Source organism: Bos indicus x Bos taurus, chromosome 14 (assembly GCF_003369695.1).
Source record: "Bos indicus x Bos taurus breed Angus x Brahman F1 hybrid chromosome 14, Bos_hybrid_MaternalHap_v2.0, whole genome shotgun sequence".
NCBI classification, from domain to species: domain Eukaryota; kingdom Metazoa; phylum Chordata; class Mammalia; order Artiodactyla; family Bovidae; genus Bos; species Bos indicus x Bos taurus.
The window spans coordinates 31566993-31589922 of record NC_040089.1 but is presented as its reverse complement, the minus strand read 5'-3'; the positions used below and the strand labels follow the sequence as shown (position 1 = coordinate 31589922).

At 36.1% G+C, this 22930-nt stretch overlaps 1 protein-coding gene across 11 annotated transcripts in view; it reads right to left on the bottom strand.

Annotated features, from left to right (window-relative positions):
• Positions 1 to 22930, bottom strand: part of CSPP1 (centrosome and spindle pole associated protein 1) — a 110374-nt gene that overhangs the window by 27715 nt on the left and 59729 nt on the right. For 9 of the 11 annotated variants that reach the window (XM_027561118.1, XM_027561123.1, XM_027561121.1 and 6 more), the window contains 6 exons: positions 20839 to 20968; positions 18880 to 19027; positions 14273 to 14425; positions 10889 to 11001; positions 4533 to 4682; positions 3792 to 3938 (listed from right to left, as the gene is read on the bottom strand). In XM_027561118.1, coding sequence (XP_027416919.1) covers positions 3792 to 3938; positions 4533 to 4682; positions 10889 to 11001; positions 14273 to 14425; positions 18880 to 19027; positions 20839 to 20968 — 841 coding nt within the window. The remainder of the gene's footprint in view (positions 1 to 3791; positions 3939 to 4532; positions 4683 to 10888; positions 11002 to 14272; positions 14426 to 18879; positions 19028 to 20838; positions 20969 to 22930) is intronic. The other 2 variants (XM_027561124.1, XM_027561125.1) reach the window with 1 other exon arrangement.

Genomic DNA, 22930 nt, shown 5'->3' with positions numbered 1-22930 from the left:
GGACATGGAACAACAGACTGGTTCCAAATAGGAAAAGGAGTATGTTAAGGCTGTATATTGTCACCCTGCTTATTTAACTTATATGCAGAGTACATCATGAGAAACGCTGGGCTGGAAGAAGCACAAGCTGGAATCAAGACTGCTAGGAGAAATATCAATAACCTCAGATATACAGATGACACCACCCTTATGGCAGAAAGTGAAGAGGAACTAAAAAGCCTCTTGATGAAAGTGAAAGAGGAGAGTGAAAAAGTTGGCTTAAAGCTCAACATTCAGAAAATGAAGATCATGGTATCTGGTCCCATCACTTCATGGGAAATAGATGGGGAAATGGTGGAAACAGTGTCAGACTTCATTTTTCTGGGCTCCAAAATCACTGCAGACGGTGACTGCAGCCATGAATTTAAAAGACGCTTACTCCTTGGAAGGAAAGTTATGACCAACCTAGACAGCATATTAAAAAGCAGAGACATTACTTTGCCAACAAAGGTCCATCTAGTCAAGGCTATGGTTTTTGCAGTAGTCATGTATGGCTGTGATAGTTGGACTGTGAAGAAAGCTGAGCGCCAAAGAATTGATGCTTTTGAACTGTGGTGTTGGAGAAGACTCTTGAGAGTCCCTTGGACTGCAGGGAGATCCAACCAGTCCATTCTGAAGGAGATCAGCCCTGGGATTTCTTTGGAAGGAATGATGGTAAAGCTGAAACTCCAGTACTTTGGCCACCTCATGCAAAGAGTTGACTCATTGGAAAAGACTCTGATGCCGGGAGAGATTGGGGGCAGGAGGAGAAGGGGACGACAGAAGATGAGATGGCTGGACGGCATCGCTGACTCGATGGACGTTGAGTCTGAGTGAACTCCGGGAGTTGGTGATGAACAGGGAGGCCTGGCGTTCTGCGATTCATGGGGTCGCAGAGAGTCGGACACGACTGAGCTACTGAACTGAACTGAAGCATTTTTTTAGGTGTAATAAGTGGCAGAACCAGAACTGTGAAAAACAACTTTGATTTTCAAATAATCAATTTTACAATAAAATATTCTCTGCTTTCCATTCAATTCTGCTATAAACCAAACACTGCTCTAAAAAACAAACTTTATCAATTAAAAATGTGAGTGATATGACACTTGACTGATATATTTTAAAAGGCTGAGAAAATATATATCCAATTATATATCCTAAGAATGAAGGATGTTAGCCTTATGTTCCTGGAACACTGAAAATAGAACAAAAATATAGATCTGACTCATAGATTCCCCTTTAAACAACATTTCAGCAAATTCAAATTGTGAATACTTATTTCTATAACCATAAAACCTGGGGGTGAGAAATTCAAAGAGTATATTTGCCCCAGTCAGAAATGGCTCACGTTATCTGCAGAAGATTATATATTGAACAGTGTACCAAAACACACCATCAATACACCAGAGCAGCACACTCAGTTAGGTTCAGTTCAGTCGCTCAGTCGTGTCCAACTCTTTGCAACCCCATGAATCACAGCACGCCAGGCCTCCCTGTCCATCACCAACTCCCAGAGTTCACTCAGACTCACGTCCATCGAGTCAGCTATGCCATCCAGCCATCTCATCCTCTATTGTCCCCTTCTCCTCCTGCCTCCAATCCCTCCCAGCATCAGAGTCTTTTCCAATGAGTCAACTCTTTGCATGAGGTGGCCAAAATACTGGAGTTTCAGCTTTACCATCATTCCTTCCAAAGAAATCCCGGGGCTGATCTCCTTTAGAATGGACTGGTTGGATCTCCTTGCAGTCCAAGGGACTCTCAAGAGTCTTCTCCAACACCACAGTTCAAAAGCATCAATTCTTCAGCACTCAGCCTTCTTCACAGTCCAACTCTCACATCCATACATGACCACAGGAAAAACCATAGCCTTGACTAGACGGACCTTTGTTGGCAAAGTAATGTCTCTGCTTTTCAATATGCTATCGAGGTTGGTCATAACTTTTCTTCCAAGGAGTAAGCGTCTTTTAAATTCATGGCTGCAGTCACCATCTGCAGTGATTTTGGAGCCCAAAAAAATAAAGTCTGACACTGTTTCCACTGTTTCCCCATCTATTTCCCATGAAGTGATGGGACCAGATGCCACGATCTTCATTTTCTGAATGTTGAGCTTTAAGCCAACTTTTTCACTCTCCACTTTCACTTTCATCAACAGGCTTTTTAGTTCCTCTTCACTTTCTGCAATAAGGATGGTGTCATCTGCATATCTGAGGTTATTGATATTTCTCCCGGCAATCTTGATTCCAGCTTGTGTTTCTTCCAGTCCAGCGTTTCTCATGATGTATTCTGCATATAAGTTAAATAAGCAGGGTGACAATATACAGCCTTGACGTACTCCTTTTCCTATTTGGAACCAGTCTGTTGTTCCAAGTAATCTTTTTGTCAACTCTACTTAGAAGAAATAATGTCTGCATAAATCTAAATTTCTGAAAACAATATTTTAAAAATTAAATTGGGCTAAACCTATAAGATATGGTGTTTTCCAACGTATGGTTCACAAGCCAACTGCATCCAAACCGCTATGGGTTAGTTAGATACTGCTGAGAAAGACTGAGGGCAGGAGAGAAGGGGCAGACAGAGGATGAGATGCTTGGATGGCATCACCGACTCAACAGACATAAGTTTGAGCAAACTCCAGGAGACAGTGAAGAAGAGAGAAACCTGGTGTGCTGCAGTCCATGGGGTCAAAGAGTTGGACATGACTTAGTGACCGAACAACAACAAATCAGCTACACTGTAGATGAGACCAGGAAGATGAATTTTTATTAAGTCCCTAGTGATAATGGGCTCAGTGGTTAAGAATCTGCCTGCCAACGCAGGAGATGTGGGCTCAATTCGTGCGCCAGGAAGATCCCCTGGAGAAGCAAATGGCAACCCACTCCAGTATTCTTGCCTGGGAAATCCCATGGACAGACGAGTCTGTGGGCTACAGTCCATGGGGTTGCAAAACAGATGGACATGACTAAATTTTAAATACAGCTCTGAAATATAAGCAAAGATATGAACTGGATTTTCATAAGGGCCAACTGATTTTCTAGAGAGAAAACACCTGTCTAATAACTTAGATTCACGCATCTAAGGGTGAATCAACCCCCATCTCAGAAACATGGACTTCAAATCAATCTGCAGTGAGCCACAAGTTTCTTTTTTAATTTCCAATCCATCATGGACAGATGCATAAAAGAGTAAGAATGAATTACAGTTGATCCTTGAACAATGCAGGTTTGAATCACACAGGTCCACTTCCACAGAGAGATTTTTCTGTATCAAATGCTGCAGTACTACAGGCAGTGGTGGGCTGATTACACAGACGTGTAGGAACTGTAAGTATGGAGGGCCAATTATCAATTACACACATGGATTAACCCCTGGGCTTGGTTCAAGGGTCAACTGTACTAGCTAATAAAAACTTTTAACAGATGTTACAAAATCCAAACCCAACTTTTTTTTTTTTAAAACAGATTCAACAGACATTAAATTACAATGACAAATTGCTATGAAAGTTTCCAAACACTTTCAATCTTATCAGGAACAGTTTGCAGGGTGCTGGTCTATGGACCATGGGAACAAGACTACTCTGTTCCCAGCAGGGAAAATACCACAAAGCACAGTGACATCATCTAATACAGGAAGTTCAGTGCACTGCACCCAGAAAAGCACCATGACAAAGTAGAGACAAAAGCACCTCCTCTGCTCTCTTTTTGCTGACCACTCTACTTTTACAGGGAAAATGGGTTAAACAATGGGTTCCACAGACATTTTTGTCTGAAACTTACCTTTGTATCTTCCCCAATCATGTTTTCTCTTTCATAGTAGTGCTGAAGTTGTAGATTATGTTTTTCTTCTTCTTCTTTCTTCTTTCTTTCTGCTTCTTTTCGTCTTTCTTCAGCTAACCGAATAAGCTCTTCGTTTTTCAGTCTTTGCTTTAAAATAAAGAAAAAATACACACTCCATACACACATTCAGTTCATTCGTATTTGTGTGAAATAAAGAGATAAAACGGAGGGTATAGATGATATGTCCTCATATCACTCAGTTGTGTCCAGTTCTTTGCAACCCTTTTGGACTATAGCCCACCAGGCTCCTCTGGCCATGGGATTTTCCAGGTGAGAATACTGGAGTGGGTTGCCATTTCCTCCTCCAGGGGATCTTCTGGACCCAGGGATCAAACCTGTGTCTCCTGCACTGCAGGCAGATTCTTTACTGCTGAGTTATCAAGGAAGCCCATAGATGACATACTGGTCTGCTTAATAATAAAATATTAGGCATCTAAAATATTACAACATGCTAGTCAGTCTAAACTATTTTTTGGCTATAAAAAAAGTCATCATTTATCTCTTTTCTTAATTTAGTTATTTCATTTTTATAAAATAACATCTAACAAATGCATAATGATCTGCTATTTTCTAAATGTACTCCAAGACTGTTCTCCTTTGTGAGTAATAGGTATCTTTTCAAGTCAAAGTAAGGAGTTCACTCTCAGACTAAGCAGAAAAAGAAAGTAGGAAAAAACACACCTCCTCCTCTTTCTCCCTTTTCTTTTCCTGCTCCTCTTCATACTCTTGCTGGATTCGAGCTCTCTGTTCTGCAAGCCGTTTTTCTTCTTTTTCTTCAGCAATTCTTAATCTCTCTCGCTCTGCTTCTTCTCTTTGCTTCTTTTCCTCAATCTAAAGAATTAAATCTAGTTACTACTTTGTGAAACTACTGAAAAGTTAGAATACCACTTAATTTACCCTTTTATCCTAAGAATTCAACCTTTATATCCTGCTTTTGTAAGTAAAAGTAAGTTCCTAAATTTTTCAGTTTCCTGTATTGTACTAGAGAGGCCCCATGATATAATGATAAGAGCTCCAAGTAAAATTCCAGCTCCCACAGACCTTATGAAACTTTCTGGTTCAGTTTTGTCATTTGGTAAAAAGAGTTACTAATGTCTATATCTCCAAGTACTGCTCAAAGATTGAAATGAAAATATGTATGTAAAAAACATAAAAGTTCCTATGTAGAAGGCCCAATACTTAGTAATTAATGATTATGTTATTCTATAATGACTACTACTACTATGTCTCAAAGTTCCTTGTGACTAGTATCCTGAAACAGCAGTGAAATGTTTTAGCAACCATTTTTAAGTAGAAATCTCTTCCCTAGAATAGCCTTTATTTCCTTTCTAATGACAAGATGTAAGGTATATGAAGATGTCAGCTACAAGGATTCATAATTAAGTTTTGTTTGAATGCCACCTGAAACCTGCAGTGCTGAGTATTCTAGGTGAATACTACAAGGCAAAGTCTAAGATGTGACAGGAAGAAGACTCTGAGAGATAGTCTACATCCTTCATGAATGAGACAGAGAAGAATGACAGCATGGGACCTGAGGATTCATGATGCTGGTTTAAGGATATCAATAAATTTTTATCCCTCTTAAGTATGGACTGATCATGACTATTCACAATATTTTAAGAGTTCTTGTCTGCATTTCCTCTAGTCTCAAGGTTACTATATTTAGTGCTGTCAAACTTTTGAGCTATAAGAACTGCAGTCTTCTTACCTATGCCACAACTTTACATGCTAGGGCTTTTTCCAACATTTATCACAAACCTTTTAAATATGTACAGTCCTAATATTTAGGACTAAGTGGTGTGTACATACACACCACTTAGTCCTAAATCACCTCCTCAATTACAATAGCCCTAAAGAAAACATCATTCATGAACCATACAATAAAACCACACACTGAACACTCAGTTCCCTTTCTCTCCTCCATGAAAAAAAATAATCACAATCACCAGGTCACTTCACCATTAATGGGTCACAATCATAAATGATCTCACACCTAATGAATCCACAGAAATATCAATCCAACAAAAGTGCCACACAGCTCTTCAACAGAAAGAGAAAAGTTATTGCTCAGGTCAATGGTTTGCAAACCATATAATACAAAAGTCGTTCAATGGTCCTGCAAATAGTTTATTAAACTTGCTAATTATTTTTAAAGTTGCAGTTTAAAATGACATCTAAACACTCACATGTATTAATCACCAAATTTGAAGCACATGAAGACTTCTGCTGCACTAAAACTAATAATGGTATAACTTTTTTAGGGTTAAAACCTATTTATGCAGACATGGAGCTAAGGCTTCCTTTGAATCTTTATGCACAGATCTGAACATTTTATAACATTTCTTTTAACACTTAAGTTTAGGGATTCTTTTTGTCTGACACTATATTGTTGATATTAATAAATACCATTTAGCTATTTTACATTTTCTTGGAGCTCTGGAATAGATTTTGTTTGGAGGGAAAGCAGGAGATTTTAACAGACTCCTAAAAGAAAAATACATAAACCACCATTTTATAGGCTAGGAGAACTGAAGATTGCACTTATTCTGAAACTAGTAAGTCAAAGTTTCCCACAATACTACTAGTTTTTTGCCAGAAGAAAGACACTGGAGAGTGTGGAATCTCTAGGTATGACACTTAAAGTTAGGACACTTGGGGTCAACGTGCTAGTTCTGCCACCACAGGTGAGCCTCAGCCTTTTATTGGTCTTAAAATAAAAACAGTAATACCTTCCTCAGAGAGTTGTGAGGTTTAATAAGAAAATATATTTAAACCTACCTTACAAACACTAAAAGACTACAAAATGACAAGATTTCTTTATTTTTCCCTAAATTCTACCCTCAGTTCAGTCAGACACATCCAACTCTTTGTGACCCCAAGGACTGCAGCAAGCCAGGCTTCCCTGTCCATCACCAATTCCTGGAGCTTGCTTAAATTCATGTCCATCGAGTTGGTGATGCCAGCCAACTATCTCACTCTCTGTCATCCCCTTCTCTTCCTGCCTTCAATCTTTCCCAGCATCAGGGTCTTTTCCAATGAATCAGTTCTTCCCATCAGGCGGCCAAAGTATTGGAGCTTCAATTTCAGCATCAGTCCTTCCAATGAATATACAGGATTGATCTCCTTTAGGATGGACTGGTTGAATCTGCTTGCAGTCTAAGGTACTCTCAAGAGTTGTCTCCAACACCAGAGTTTAAAAGCATCAATTCTTCAGTGCTGAGCTTTCTTTATGGTTCCACTCTCACATCTATACATGGCAACTGGGAAAACCATAGCTTTGACTAGATGGACTTCTGTTGGCAAAGTAATGTCTCTGCTTTTTAATATGCTGTCTAGGCTGGTCATAACTTTCCTTCCAAGGAGTAAGTGTCTTTTAATTTCATGGCTGCAATCACCATCTGCAGTGATTTTGGAGTCCAAAAAAATAAAGTCTGACACTGTTTCCACTGTTCACCCATCTATTTGCCATGAAGTGATGCCATGATCTTCATTTTCTGAATGTTGAGCTTTAAGCCAACTTTTCACTCTCCTCTTTCACTTTCATCAAGAGGCTCTTTAGTTCCTCTTCACTTTCTGCCATAAGGGTGGTGTCATCTGCATATCTGAGGTTACTGATATTTCTCCCGGCAATCTTGATTCCAGCTTGTGCTTCCTCCAGCCCAGCGTTTCTCATGATGTACTCTGTATATAAGTTAAATAAAGCAAGGTGACAATATATAGCCTTGATGGACTCCTTTTCCTATTTGGAACCAGTCTGTTGTTCCATGTCTAGTTCTAACTGTTGCTTCCTGACCTGCATATAGGTTTCTCAAGAGGCAGTTCAGGTGGTCTGATATTTCCTCCCATCTCTCTCAGAATTTTCCACAGTTTACTGTGATCCACACAGTCAAAGGCTTTGGTACAGTCAATAAGGGAGAAATAGATGTTTTTTTGGAACTCTCTTGCTTTTTCAATGATCCAGTGGGTGTTGGCAATTTGATCTCTGGTTCCTCTATCTTCTAAAACCAGCTTGAACATCAGCAAGTTCACAGTTCACATATTGCTGAAGCCTGGCTTGGAGAATTTTAAGCATTACTTTACTAGCATGTGAGATGAGTGCAATTGTGCAGCAGTTTCAGTATTCTTTGGCATTGCCTTTCTTTGGGATTGGAATGAAAACCGACCTTTTCCAGTCCTGTGGCCACTGCTGAGTTTTCCAAATTTGCTGGCATATTGAGTGCAGCACTTTCACAGCATCATCTTTTATGATTTGAAATAGCTCAACTGGAATTTCATCACCTCCACTAGCTTTGTTCCTAGTGACACTTCCTAAGGCCCACTTGACTTTACATTCCAGGATGTCTGGCTCTAGGTGAGTGATCACACCGTCGTGATTATCTGGGTCGTGAAGATCTTTTTTGTACTGTTCTGTGTATTCTTGCCACCTCTTCTTAATATCTTCTGCTTCTGTTTGGTCCATACCCTTTCTGTCCTTTATTGAGCCCATCTTTGCATAAAATGTTCCCTTGGTATCTCTAATTTTCTTGAAGAGATCTCTAGTCTTCCCATTCTATTGTTTTCCTCTATTTCTTTGCATTGATCTGAGGAAGGCTTTCTTATCTCCCCTTGCTATTCTTTGGAACTCTGCATTCAAATGGGTATGTCTTTCCTCTTCTCCTTTGCTTTTCGCTTCTTTTCACAGCTATTTGTAAGGTCTCCTCAGACAGCCATTCTCTTTTTTGCATTTCTTTTTCTTGGAGATGGTCTTGATCCTTGTCTCCTGTACAATGTCACGAACCTCTGTCCATAGTTCATCAGGTACTCTGTCTATCAGATCTAGTCCCTTAACTCTATTTCTCACTTCTACTGTATAGTCATAAGGGATTTGATTGGGTCATACCTGAATGGTCTAGTGGTTTTCTTCACTTTCTTCAACTTCAGTCTGAATTTGGCAATAAGGAGTTCGTGATCTGAGCCACAGTCAGCTCCTGGTCTTATTTTTGCTGAGTGTATAGAGCTTCTCCATCTTTGGCTGCAAAGAATATAATCAATCTGATTTTGTTGTTGACCATCTGGTGATGTCCATGTGTAGAGTCTTCTCTTGTGTTGCTGGAAGATGTGTAGAGTCTTCTCTTGTGTTGTTGGAAGAGGGTGTTTGCTATGACCAGTGTGTTCTCTTGGCAGAACTCTATTAGCCTTTGCCCTGCTTCATTCTGTACTCCAAGGCCAAATTTGCCTGTTACTCCAGCTGTTTCTTGACTTTCTACTTTTGCATTCCAATCCCCTATAATAAAAAGGACATCTTTTGGGGATGTTAGTTCTAGAAAGTCTTGTAGGTCTTCATAGAACTGTTCAACTTCAGCTTCTTCAGCATTACTGATCGGGGCATAGACTTGGATTACTGTGATATTGAATGGTTTGCCTTGGAAACAAACAGAGATCATTCTGTCATTTTTGAGATTGCATCTCAGTACTGCATTTTGGACTCTTTTGTTGACCATAATGGCTACTCCATTTCTTCTAAGAGATTCATGCCCACAGTAGTAGATATAATGGTCATCTGAGTTAAATTCATCCATTCCAGTCCACCTTAGTTCACTGATTCCTAGAATGTCGATGTTCACTCTTGTCATCTCCTTTTTGACCACTTCCAATTTGCCTTGATTAATGGACCTAACACTCCAGGTTCCTATGCAATATTGGTCTTTACAGAATCGAACCTTGCTTCTATCACCAGTCCCATCCACAACTGGGTGTTGTTTTTGCTTTGGCTCCATCCCTTCATTCTTTCTGGAGTTATTTCTCCACTGATCTCCAGTAGCATATTGGGCACCTACTGACCTGCGGACTTCATCTTTCAGTGTCTTATCATTTTGCCTTTTCATACTGTTCATGGGGTTCTCAAGGCAAGAATAATGAAGTGGTTTGCCATTCTCTTCTCCAGTGGACCACATTCTGTCAGACCTCTCCACCATGACCCTTCTGTCTTGGGTGGCCCCACACAGTATGGCTTAGTTTCACTGAGTTAGACAAGGCTGTGGTCCATGTGATCAGATTGGCTAGTTGTCTGTGACCCATGCTTCCAGTACTTTAAATCCACCCAAAATACTTCAACAGTATTGCCAGATCAATTATCCTTAAGACCACATCCATTATGTCACTGCCTTATTTAAGAGTCCATAATAATTAGGATCAGAAAGATGGCATATTTGAGTAGACTCTCTTTAAGAAGAATTTAAGAGGCTGGGATCAGACTGGATAGCCTTAAGTGTCAGACTAAGGAATATGGACATTTTATTTAGAAAAGCTATCGACAGATTTTAAATAAAGAGAAATTATATCAAAGGAGGATTAACCTGGCCAAAGGATTAATCTGACACTGGGTTGTAAGTGTGGGTATGGAAGGGAGGATGGTAAAAAGAGAAAATATTGTGAGCCCACTATGGGCAGGTACCTCATTCACCTCAGGCTCCATCCCAAGGGTGGACACAGTATGAGAGTTCAATAAACCCATTTGCTTAATAAACACCTGATGCTCAAGTGTCTTCCTCTGGGCATTTCTAGTGTTTTAAATGCAATTTGCTTACACACATAAATGAAGCAAATAAATACAAAATGTGAGAGTATTTTTAATATTTACTTACAAACTAAACAACTGAGTCAAGAATATAAAGTCATTTAGAAAAAAACTATTTCTATTAACACATAAACATCTAGAAAGATTCATTTTATGCCTGATAGGTGAACATTTTAAGAGTTTCAGTTTTAGAAATTCCAGCACTCTCTAACAATTAATGATTTAACAAAATTTTAAAAAGATTAAGTCAACTGGTATACCTGACATGTCTCCTTATTCCTTTTTCATATATAAGTAAAACATTATAATAATATAAATTAAATAATATAATTTCTATCTAATATGAATTAGATATTTTAGATAACTGCATGGCATTTTAGAATTTATTCTAAATTTAAGATGTTATCTTGTGGATAAAATCTTTGCAAGTTTATTAAAACTTTTATGAAACTTTGAAACCATGATCAAATAAGCATTTCACCTGAAAACGAAGAAAATTCTTGTATAATTCCTGCTGTTTAATTTGAAGTTCAGTTGGAGGCTCACTAAAAATATTTCCCCGAGCAAAAGGAGAGCTCTGTGATTGCATATGACCTTGAAAAGGAAATTTTGCAAAAACATACCATTAGCCAGTGCATAGAAAACATAAAGGTTAAAGAATAAAGACTTTGCTAAATAAATTCAAATTTTGAAAAAAGGCACTAAATATGGAAGCCCAGAGGCTAAACTCGGAAGACGACCAAGATTAGCATCTAAAGACCAGATGAAAAGAGAGGGAAAAAATGGTGAAACTAAAAAAATTAATACACAGTTGAAAAATCATAATATAGCTATATCTGAAAGTCATCAAGGAAACATAAAAGTTAGTAACCTAAGCAACTCTCACTGCAGCAAAGGCTTTAAAATAAAATTTATAAAGCACACATTTAAGTTCTTATGTATGATGTAAATATCCTTTTCTTAAGAATACTGCTTAAGTACACATTAAAATGTATTATGTATACACATATAAAAAATTTCTAAAATTGCTTTTAAAAAATCAGTGGATTCCTATCCATGGTTTAAAACACAAATTAGAAAATTAGCTCTAAAAACATTTTTAATTTTTACAAAATTAAAATGACTTTTAATCAATGCAATACTTTTTACTTAAAAATTGTATCAGATTAATGATATAAATTTGAAGATTAAAAATATGCTATATATATGTTATTTATAAATAGTATTAAACATTCTGGGAAAGGAAAAATATTATTTTATAAAAGCAGCCTGGAAAATAAGTATGCCCCAGCAGTCTTTTGAATGCAGAAAAAAACTGTATGCAAATTTAAGGCTCACGTAACTTTTTTATATCATTTTATATTTATATAAAAATATATCATTTTTTAGTTTCCTTATACCATCAATCTAAAGCATTTATTTCTCTCACTCATATAGTGGTTGTAAGCCAATTGCTTTGCAGTTGAGCTGTCATTTGGGTCTCTTTTCCTTTGTATTTAAATTTACTAATGCTTACTTGAATAGATCAGCAGAAAGGCAAATCAATACCTAAACATTAAAAGCTTAGGTTATCATGGAAAGGCTGATCAGAAAAACAAAACTGAGTAGTTTGTTTCACATTGAGATCTGTCAAATTCTAAACCTTTGAGGCAATTAGAGAAGAAATATTGTTAGAGACAGGCAAGATAAGTTCCTTTAAACATAAAAACATTATAAAAACAAAACCAAAGGGAAAGACATGCTCTAAACAAAAATGAAAATGCATTCAAGCATAATAAGCAAAAAAATAAATTTAATCCAAATTAGTATGAACTTTTTAAACATGATTTTTCACCCAAAAATCATGAAGTAAAAGAAAAACAACAAACATTAAGAAGAGCTTTTAAAACAGGCCTAATGAAGACAAAATATTAGAGGATAGTGAATCTCAAGTATATATTAAGATATTCAACTTCCAGGCATATTTGAGCTCCCTTAAGGCCTTTAAAATACTACGTGTCACATATGTATATTTTATGTGTGAACACATGTATATAAATACACACATACAAATACATAAACTCATATACATATATGATGGCATAGCAACAAATTAAGTGACTCTCAATAGTTTTTTTTGCATTCAGAAAGTCTATTTTAGGTTAATTCTTAGGAAATGAAAGTTAATTTAGGGAATTTCAATGCACAAAAAAGGGGAATTTAAACATTTTATGATTTCTTAAACTAGAGCATCCTGACCACATCCTGGCCACAAATTAGCACCAAAACCCTGGTGTTAGACACAATAAAAATAGATAACAAATTCTGCTGTGCATATTCAGTCATCAAGGTTGTGCTCTTTTTTGGGAAAGAATCATGGAAACTTTCTATTTTTCCTGTGTTTTTGCTTAGTAAGCAAAGCTAGATGCCTGACGTGTTATTACTATGACAGAGAAAATTCTAAGCTAAGAGGGAACTATGTACAAACAATACAGGGGGTGGAAGAGAGGAGTAGAGCAGGGGTCTGTACCACTGATCTCAATACAGACTGCTCCAGAAGCAGCAGCCAATGAAGAGAAAAATAATGGTAATCAGAAAGAAGCAAAAATTCTCTAAAATAAAATGAAAAGATGTTTTGATGTACGAAGAAATAAAATAAGTTTACTTTGACTTCTGGTCACATTCCCCATTTATTTACAGTAAACACTCTGTACTTTCTCAAAAATTTTAATTTTAGACAAGAACACTGTATTAAAAAGTCCTTTCAAAATATCCCTGACTGATCGTACACTCTTTTAAAAATTTTTTTTACATGTTTAATACATATGACTTATTGGCCAAACAGATAGACTAAATGGTAAGCTCTGATTTGAATTACTAGCCTTGCATCTCTCAAACCTTTGATAGTAGCACTAATTTCTGCAGCCTTTTGGAATACTTCAAGAGATGTACTGTAGGTTGTTTCCATGGACAGCCTGTATCACTATTTAAACTCTAATTATAAGAAAATATTTTCCTACTTTGATCCACAGTAGATTTTTACACAGTGAATCTAGTTTTGATTTTTGAACTACTAAAAAGTAGAATTTTTGATGAAATTATTAATTTGGCTCTCACTCTGAGTCCTAATAATTCAATTTGCTGTAAATAAATGGTTATTTTTATAGGCATCAAAATACAGTATAAGGTAGTATATTCTTTAAACTTCACTTGAATTCTAAATATGTAACATATTTTCACATATACTTGATAAAGAAAGATGATTACAAATTTTCCTGGCAAGTCATAAAGATACTGAATAATCTTTAATTTACAGAATCTTTAAAGGACCCTGTTTAATACCAAACCAAAGGTATATGCTTATGAAAGGGAGATGTGACCAGAAGTCAAAGTAAATTATTTACTTCTTTGTACACTGTGGCTTATAAGGGAGCGCAAATGTTTATAAAACAAAAAATGAATTTTACTGTATAATTTATCATATACAACATCTGGTATGTTCTCACTAATTTAAACTAATTCTTATGGGTGTAAGAACCAAACTCTGTATGGGTAAAAAAAAAAAAAAAAAGAAAACTATTTAAGAAATCTCCTTCCCACTAGCAAAATAAAGCTGTTAGCAGCACCTAAAGTATATATAAGAACTAATAAAGCTGAGAAGAAATACAGAGTATAATATTAAGGAGCAAAATGTATCTCTCTATTCATTTTTTCAAAATACCTATATAGAAAAGTTATTGTAAATAGCATAAATAATGTGTTACGCTTTCTGACTCAGAATAACCAAATTCTCAAAATCTTAATAAGAACTTTGTTGGAGAACAGAAGAGAAATGCTACTGAACAACTTTAGAAACGTAAAAAAATATATATATATGATTAAAAACCTGAGTTTTTATTTGCAGCATCTTCTTGGTTCTCAGCATTTGAAGTGGCTAAATTTTGGTCTAGAGATACAACAGCCCTTTTATCTTCATATGCTCTTGCATCTGGGTTATGGTAGGCATCTATATTTTGTCTGTGCATCCTATTCAAATCAGCTGAGAGGGAAAAAATAAGCCATTTATTTCAATAAACACATTCCTATAATTAATATGCTTAATAGAAATGAAGAGAACCAACAGGACCAGAGCTGGAATACTTAAATGGTTATCTTGGTACCCTGAAAACAGAAACCAGATTATCAAAACTTGTAAGAAATTTTTCAAAAATAATGTTAAAAAATAAAGTCAAAATTAGTAGAGAACTTAAAGAGTGTATACATTTTTGACAATCCATAAAAACCATATTTATATGTACCTTACCTCAGAACTTTTGACTATCTAAATATAGAACAAATAGTAGCAATTCAAAACAAGTCACAGTGACATTTACCCAACATCATTAGTATTCCTAGTGAAAAAATATCATGTGGAGTTTTAAAACATATTCATAAATTTTTTTTATATAAACATTCCTTAAAAGATGGAGCTCTAGTCCCTTCCTCTAGAGTGTGGATTACTTCTTATGACAAGGATTCTGCATAGTGAAGTCACTTGGTCGTCCCCGACTCTTTACGACCCCATGGACAGTAACCTACCAGGCTCCATGGTCCATGGGATTTTCCAGGCAAGAATACTGTAGTGGGCTGCCATTTCCTTCTCCAGGGGATCTTCCCAACCCAGGGATCAAACCCGGGTCTCCTGCATTGCAGACAGACGCTTTACCGTCTGAGCCATTAGGGAAGCCCAGGATTCTGCATAATGATGGTATAAAACTTTCAAGGCTACTTCATAAAAGACATTATGTTTCCATCTTGCTAGATCTATTGGTTCACTCACTTCGAAGAAAGCCAGCTACCATTCCATAATGAACACTCTAAGGAGCTCTAAGGGAAAGCCCACATGGCAAGGAACTGGGGCCTCCTGAGTCATGTGAGGGAGCCATAGAGAAAACAGATTCTCCAGTCCCAATCAAGCCTTTGAATTACTTATAGCCCTGACTGACACATTAAAAGGGTCAATTGTATCATATGCAAATTGTCTCTCAATAAATCACATAAAAACAAACATAAATCTAACTGGGGCATATATAATACATAAAAAATATATAAATACCTAATCAAATATACATGAAACAATCTTGCTATTAATCAATTAGAACTATGAGATACTTTTGTTATCTTTCAAACTGGTTAAGTATTTTTAATTTTTTTTTTTACTTTTTCTCTTAGTGTACAATTTTTAAAAATTTTAATACACAGTCAAGTAACATCACCATAATCAGGAATCAGAACAGTCCCATCACCCCCCAAAATTCCATCATAGTTATTCCCTGTCCTCAGCCATAATCTTGGTACCAGTGATTTGTTCTCCATTTCTGCTGCTGCTGCTGCTAAGTCGCTTCAGTCATGTCCGACTCTGTGCGACCCCATAGACGGCAGCCCACCAGGCTCCCCCGTCCCTGGGATTCTCCAGGCAAGAACACTGGAGTGGGTTGCCATTTCCTTCTCCAGTGCATGAAACTGAAAAGTGAAAGTGAAGTCGCTCAGTCGTGTCTGACTCTTAGCGACCCCATGGACTGCAGCCTATCAGGCTCCTCGTATTTTGAGAATATATGTGTATGTAAAAGGGCTTCTTTCCCTTAGGTCTTCTCTTTGAAGCCTCCCAAATTGTTCTGCTCATTCTTTTTTTTAACTGCTAAGTAGCATCCCATCATATGAATGTACCACAGTTTATCCATTCACTCACTGTAGAATATACTCGGTTTTTTCTTTATGGGAACTTTAAAAAAACTGAGAAAGGAAACAGATGTTAAATGTATTACAAATAATCAAAATGAGAGGTACTTACTCTCAAAGGGTTGATGCTATGTTAAAATTGTATGGGTAACAGATTTTGATATTTTATTAATAACTACCTTACAAAGAGATCTTTCTCAGAGAGCTAAGAATATGTTGAACATCCAATTTCTTTAATTTCTTTGTAATAAAAGATGAAAGATGAAACAGGAGTAATTAGAAAAGCCAGCAGCTGAATTAAAGTCATCCAACATAATCCCTGTTATATGGTCTTGGCCATCTAATGGAGTAAAAGAAAACACTGGTTTTTACTACATATTGGGAATATAATAGGAAAATTAGGTTCCCTCTCCTTCTCTCAAATGTAACAGCTAAATACAAAACAAACATATTCTTCAAGTTTACTTGCTTTGAAAATACCATTAATAAACAGTTCCACTGCATTTGATAAAATAGCACACCTTTTTTACTTCATGGCATAACTGAAGCATTAAATAAGCAAACTAAACATTACCATTAAAAATAAAAATCTCAGAAAGGTTTGCTCCATTCCTGTTAGGTCAAGCAATTCTAAAATAATATTTTATAATTCAATAACAAACACTTAACCTACTTACTTCCACCAATTAAACACATATAGGACATTATAATTATATTCTCTGAACTGGAAATAATCTTTGAGGCAAGCTGGAAACTTCTAGGAAATTATTCCAGTGTTTCCCAAAGTTTCTGTTACATAAGCACTTCCTTCATGGTAACTATTATGCTTCTATCAATTCATAATTTAAATTTACTATAGCAAAGACTGGGTAGATGCTTATCAATTTTATGTCCTCCGCCTGGGTATAAAGAAACCCTTCTAGCCTCCCAAGAAGTTACTTTAGAACCTTATAAATAGGTTTGAACAATTGAACAAAGACAAAAGTGATATTTCTCCACCTTTAGGTCAGGCCCCATCAAAATTCTCAACTTGTTCTCCCATCCTCTGGACCATGTCTATGCAGCTAGAAATTAAAGACTCCAAAATGGTACAAGTGACACAGTGGAAGAGGCAGATTCCTAAGTCAACTTTTGGAGAACAACTCAAATAGCATCAAATGCAGTTTAAGTGAGAAGTAATTTACACTGCCTTAAGCCTCTGAGAAACGGGAGTTCTTTGTTAGACCACTTTTCGTTTAAATACCTTTACTTTCAAAGGAATGTTGCAGTACCACCCATAAATGGAAAACCAGTAATATATATTTTATTCCAGTAATATATAATTTTAAATATATGTTTAATGGATCACCTAAAATCATCTTATTAAATATGATCACCTAAATCATATTTAATGGATCACCTAAATTAAATTTATATATTAAATTAAATATATATTTAATGGATTACCTAAAATCATCTTATTTATAAACAGAATAAGAGTTCTAATCTTCAAAATTGTGAAGAAAGTATGAGATGGATATAGGAAAGGAATAAATCTATCGGGAAAGAAAAGAGTTTCCTCATTAATCTAAGTGGGCCTCTAATACATCTTTTTTAAAAAGCCATCTTTAACAGAGAATCAAAGACATAGCCATTAAGAACTCTAGTAATTCAACCCCCAATATCTTCTGACTGCATCACTCAGTTATCCCTACAACAAAGCATAAACCTGAAGAACATCAAATTTACTTTGTATCACTCTAATGGGTTTTCTAATTATTCGTTTCCCATTTCTAATTAAATGATTTTTAAAAACCCATTATCTTTCTCTGCTTTTATTCTAAGCTAATTGAAGACCATCCCAACATATATAACAAGTTGCAAAAACTCTCTTTTCAAAGTGCCCGTTGTGTGATTTCTAGATGAAACATTTTTAAGAATACATGATTGAAAGATAAATCAATATAATTCTGCAATCTGCCAAACATTTCTGAGCCCAGGTTTTTGTCAAGAGCCCCTGCATTGTGCGGGTATATGGCATATAAGAATTAAACATAACATTCCACAACTGAGCTCAACTGGTGGCTCAGAGGTTAAAGTGTCTGCCTGCAATGCGGGAGACCTGGGTTCAATCCCTGGGTTGGGAAGATCCCCTGGAGAAGGAAATGGCAACCCACTCCAGTATTCTTGCCTGGAGAATCCCATGAACAGAGAAGCCTGGTGGGCTACAGTCCACGGGGTTGCAGAGAGTCGGACACGACTGAGTGACTTAACTTTCACTTTTTCCACAACTACATCAGATCACTTAAGACACCTTATTAGTTTAAAAATATTGCAGTAAGGATTTTATTATTTTTACTAGAAAACTTAAAAAAATTCAAACTACTAGTTTGGGTAAAAACTTGCTAACTAACATAAACTTTTCTCTGCAATCGAGTTATTATCATTAGAGGGTGAAAATTTTGTAATAATAATAAATGAAGAAAGGCTTTTTAACATGCTATCATGTTTACTATCAAAATACCTCTTCTGCATCAAGCTGTATAAAAAGAGACCTTTCCTTACAGACTATGATTCCCACTTCTTTCTACTCCCCATTTTTTTAAAAGTTAAACTTAGATTCTTTTAAAAACAACAAATCAGAGACTTCCCTAGTTGTTCAGTGGCTAGGACTCTGTGCTCCCACTGCAGGGGGCCAGGTTCAACCCCCGATCAGTGTACTGGATCCCACATGCTGCAACTAAGACCTGATGCAGCCAAATAAATATTTTTTAAAAATCAATAGAAACAACATACTTATCAGATTTCCTTTGTCATCTCTCAGAGGAGCACCACCTCCACCTTTCCCCCAGGGGTTGTAACTTCTCATTTCAGCTTCTAATTTGGCTTCATATACTTCTTTTTCTTCACGTTCTTTCTTTCTTCTTTCTTGTCTTTCTTGAATCTTAACAACATTAAGAAACATTTGTAATAAATGCTAACTGCTAACAAGTATTCTGATACAAAAAATTAGTTTTAAGATCATATTTTATTTTATTTTTCCTATTAGAAAATTAGACTTTTTCCCAGTATACTTTACTATAAATTTAATATCACAAATATATGCAAAAACAATTAAAAACACTTTGGTAGCTGGAATACATAGCTGCTACTCCCTCACATCCTGTCACTTGGGCCCTTTCCAGCCACTGGTGCCACTTGGACTAAGGCAACTTCATCTTCCCAACTCCCAGAGCTATTCCCTTCCTAACCTCACCATTTTCATGGGCTCCAACAGACTCTCCCTACCTTCATTTTCTTCATCTACCCTTTCATGGTACCTGGCCAGCCACAAACTACTCCCCACACCTCTGAGACGTGGGCCAACTACTCCCTACGCATCACCAGACCTACTCTACCTTGGGCAAACTCCATTCCCAAAGTTCAAAGGTACTGAAGGTTCAAAGCTCTCTAGAGAATGCCAGGCTATTTAAGTACACTTTATGAAAGCACACAAAACGGTCTTATCATCATCAAGTGTAAGCACAGGGTTGGTCTTTAAAGACATATAAATAGGCAATGAATAAAGACCTACATTTTGGAAAGTTATTTTTAAAATCATTACCAAATGCATAGCAAATTTAAGTAACTACTTCAGGAAGGTCAAGGAAGTCATCACATAAAAAATTCTAGGGTTAGGGATTCTGGTTCTGTCAGTGGTATTTTTAATATGCTCATTTGAAAACAGATAAATACAGTCTCTTGTTTATAGATTCCTAACACAAAAAAATAATGTTGGTAATTCTGTAATTTTTAAAAAGCCCACTTTTCAAGGAGGTTGCCTAGTGTAGAAAACAGAACAAAAATCTGAGCTTTAGAAGAAATCCCAGTGGAATTTTGTAGAAGGGTACCTCAGGTGAATATATAAACCTAGAATTCCAGGGACCTCTCTGGAGAAGATATAACTATTCCCTCCCAAAATCCACACATTTGATACAGTTATTCCTAAGTAAACTCTCTCCAAATATTACAAACCACAATAGAATGTCATCTTCCTCCCTAAGTGTTCTGCCTCTGTTTTCCCTATCCTTAAGAGTTCATAGCTTTATCATCCTCTTACAAGACTCAGAATCATCTTAAAGCCCTGTTCTTTCCTCAGTCCCTAAATTTAAGTCCTATTAATGAAATCCAAGAAATGTCTCTTCCGATGTCCTATCCATCTTCCCCACCTGGTGCAGGACCTTGTTACTTCCTGGCTGGACTACCTAATAGTTTTACTAAAAGGTTTCTCCGCCACATCTCTTTCCCAACCGTCCACATCACAACCAGATATCTTCCTAAAAGCCACATCTGCTCACATCAATTATATTTCTTTCACCCTTTGGCTTGAGATTTCCTCCCTTTGGCTGTCGATAGATAACAAGATGAAACTGAAAATCCCTTACTTGCTATCTTTCACAATCCAGTATAATCTAACACTCCAGCCCCTTCTACATCAATTCCATTCCCTGAATACACCAGGAATTTCATATTTATTCACTGTATAACATGAAACTCAAAAGCCATCAACCACGTGAAGCCCTCCTAATAGCCAAGGCAATTACTCTCCCTATCCCATGCATTCCAGCCTGTCTATATCAAACTTTATCACATTTAATGATAAATAAATGGAATTCTTTCTCCTCAGCCACACTCTGAGTTTTAAAGGGTCACTGTACTAACACATAAGATGTTTAACATTACATGAATGAACAAATGAAAAAAATGAATGGATACCTGCTGCTGCAAAGCTTCCTGGTAAGACTGAAATGACTGTTTTGAAGGCTTTGGTTTATCTTCAAAAAACAATCCTGAATTTATTGCTCGATTACTTGTAATTTTCAGCTCATTCTGTCCAACTGTACTCCTACATCAAATACACAATTAATAATTTAAATCCTTTTATGACAAAACAAGAAGAAGATGCAATACTCCTTTGAAATAGCATGGCATATAAATACATTTAAAATAGAGAAATGGCAACCCACTTCAGTAATCTTGCCTGGGAAATCCCATGACAGAGGAGCCTAGTGGGCTACAGTCCATGGGGTCGCAAAGAGTCAGACATGATCAAGAGACTAACACACACACACAAAATAGAGAAATTATTTCTTTATAATTCAAAGAGAAATTTTTAAGTAAATGCCCCTTATCTCTGCTTTCAAAATTAATGGAACTTTCAAATTTACTGAATCTATTTCCTAATTTAGGTGGCAGTTACACGCAAGTAAAACATTCACATACAAATAAAAACACTTGTGATAATTCATCAAGCAATATACACATGACTTATGCACTTCTCTGAATGCAGTGGAAGTCCCTCAAATAATATCATAACTAATGATTTACTTAATAAGTTTACTCCAAAATAAAGTAATAACTTCCTAGCCATTTTAAGAATAAAACAAATAATTGTAGTAAAAAGTCTGACTATCTCAAATAAAATTTTTTTCACTGAGTCATAGATTTTATTAATGGCATTGATGATATAAGACTAATAAAATCCCTAAAACCTTGCCCTGTTTATGGAGGCCTGGGATGGGAATTTTGTCAAAGGTGAGAGGTTCTAACTGTTGGGTAAAGTTACAGCAATGATTCCCTAGTAATTGAAGGCCCCTTCTACCCTTCCTTTTATTTTTTTTTTTTTCTTTTCCCCTGGTAATCCAGGGCTTGTACTTCTTAGAAATTATGCATACAGAACTCATCAAACTCAAAGCAAAAAGGCTCAGAGATCCATATCTATACACATCATGGTCAAAGAGAAGAACTGCAAAAGCAGCAAGAAAATAAAAACTCATCATATACAAGGGATCTTCAGTAAGATTAACAGCTCATCAGAAATGCTATAAAGGCCAGTAGGCAAGGAAACGACATATTCAGAGAGATGATGGGGACAGGGGGAAGTCAACCAAGAAGTCTATATCCAGGAAAACTATGCCTCACAAGTAAAAGTGAAATTAGAACATTATTAAATAAAATTCAGAGAAGACATCACTAACAGACCTGTCTTATAAGAAGTAGTAAATGATGCATTTCAGGTTGAAATAAAAAACACTTGACAGTAACCAGAGTAAACACAAAGGAATAAAGACCAGTTAACAGTAACTACATAGGTAAAGGTTAAAGATATTACTAATATACTTTTATTTGCAGCTATATTCTCTGATTTAAAAGACAACTACATAAAGGAAAGAAGGAACAGTTAAAAACTATTGATGAGCTTAAATATATAACAATATACTTTGTATGCAATAGGCGCATCAAGAAGGGAAGGAATGGCATTATACTGGAGAAAACATTTTACATATTATGGAAATTAAACCGGTGTTAATATGAACTCAGTTCTTTTAAATTAAAAACATAAATTTCAGTCTGCAAGGAAACCACAAAGAAAATGACAAATTATACTAAAAGAAGCAAGAGAATTAAAATGGAATGCTACATTTAACAGTAAAGAAAAAGCATTACTGGAACCAAAAAAGGAATCTTTTATATTGATAAGGGTCAACTTATCAGTAAGATATAACAATTATGAGCAGATGTACACATAGCTACAGAGATTCAAAACACAGTAAACAAAAACTGACACAACCGAAGAGAGAAATAAATCAAAAATAATAACTGGAGACTTCAATACACTACTTCTAATAACAAACAACTGCACAGGAGCTCAGTGCAGAAAATAAACAAAACTATAAACCAACTATATCTAAGTCACACTGATAGAACTATCCACCCAACAACAGGAAAATGCTAATTTTCTCAAGTGCATATGAAACATTCTACAGCACAGACCACATGTTATAAGCCTCAGTCTTAAAATAAACCT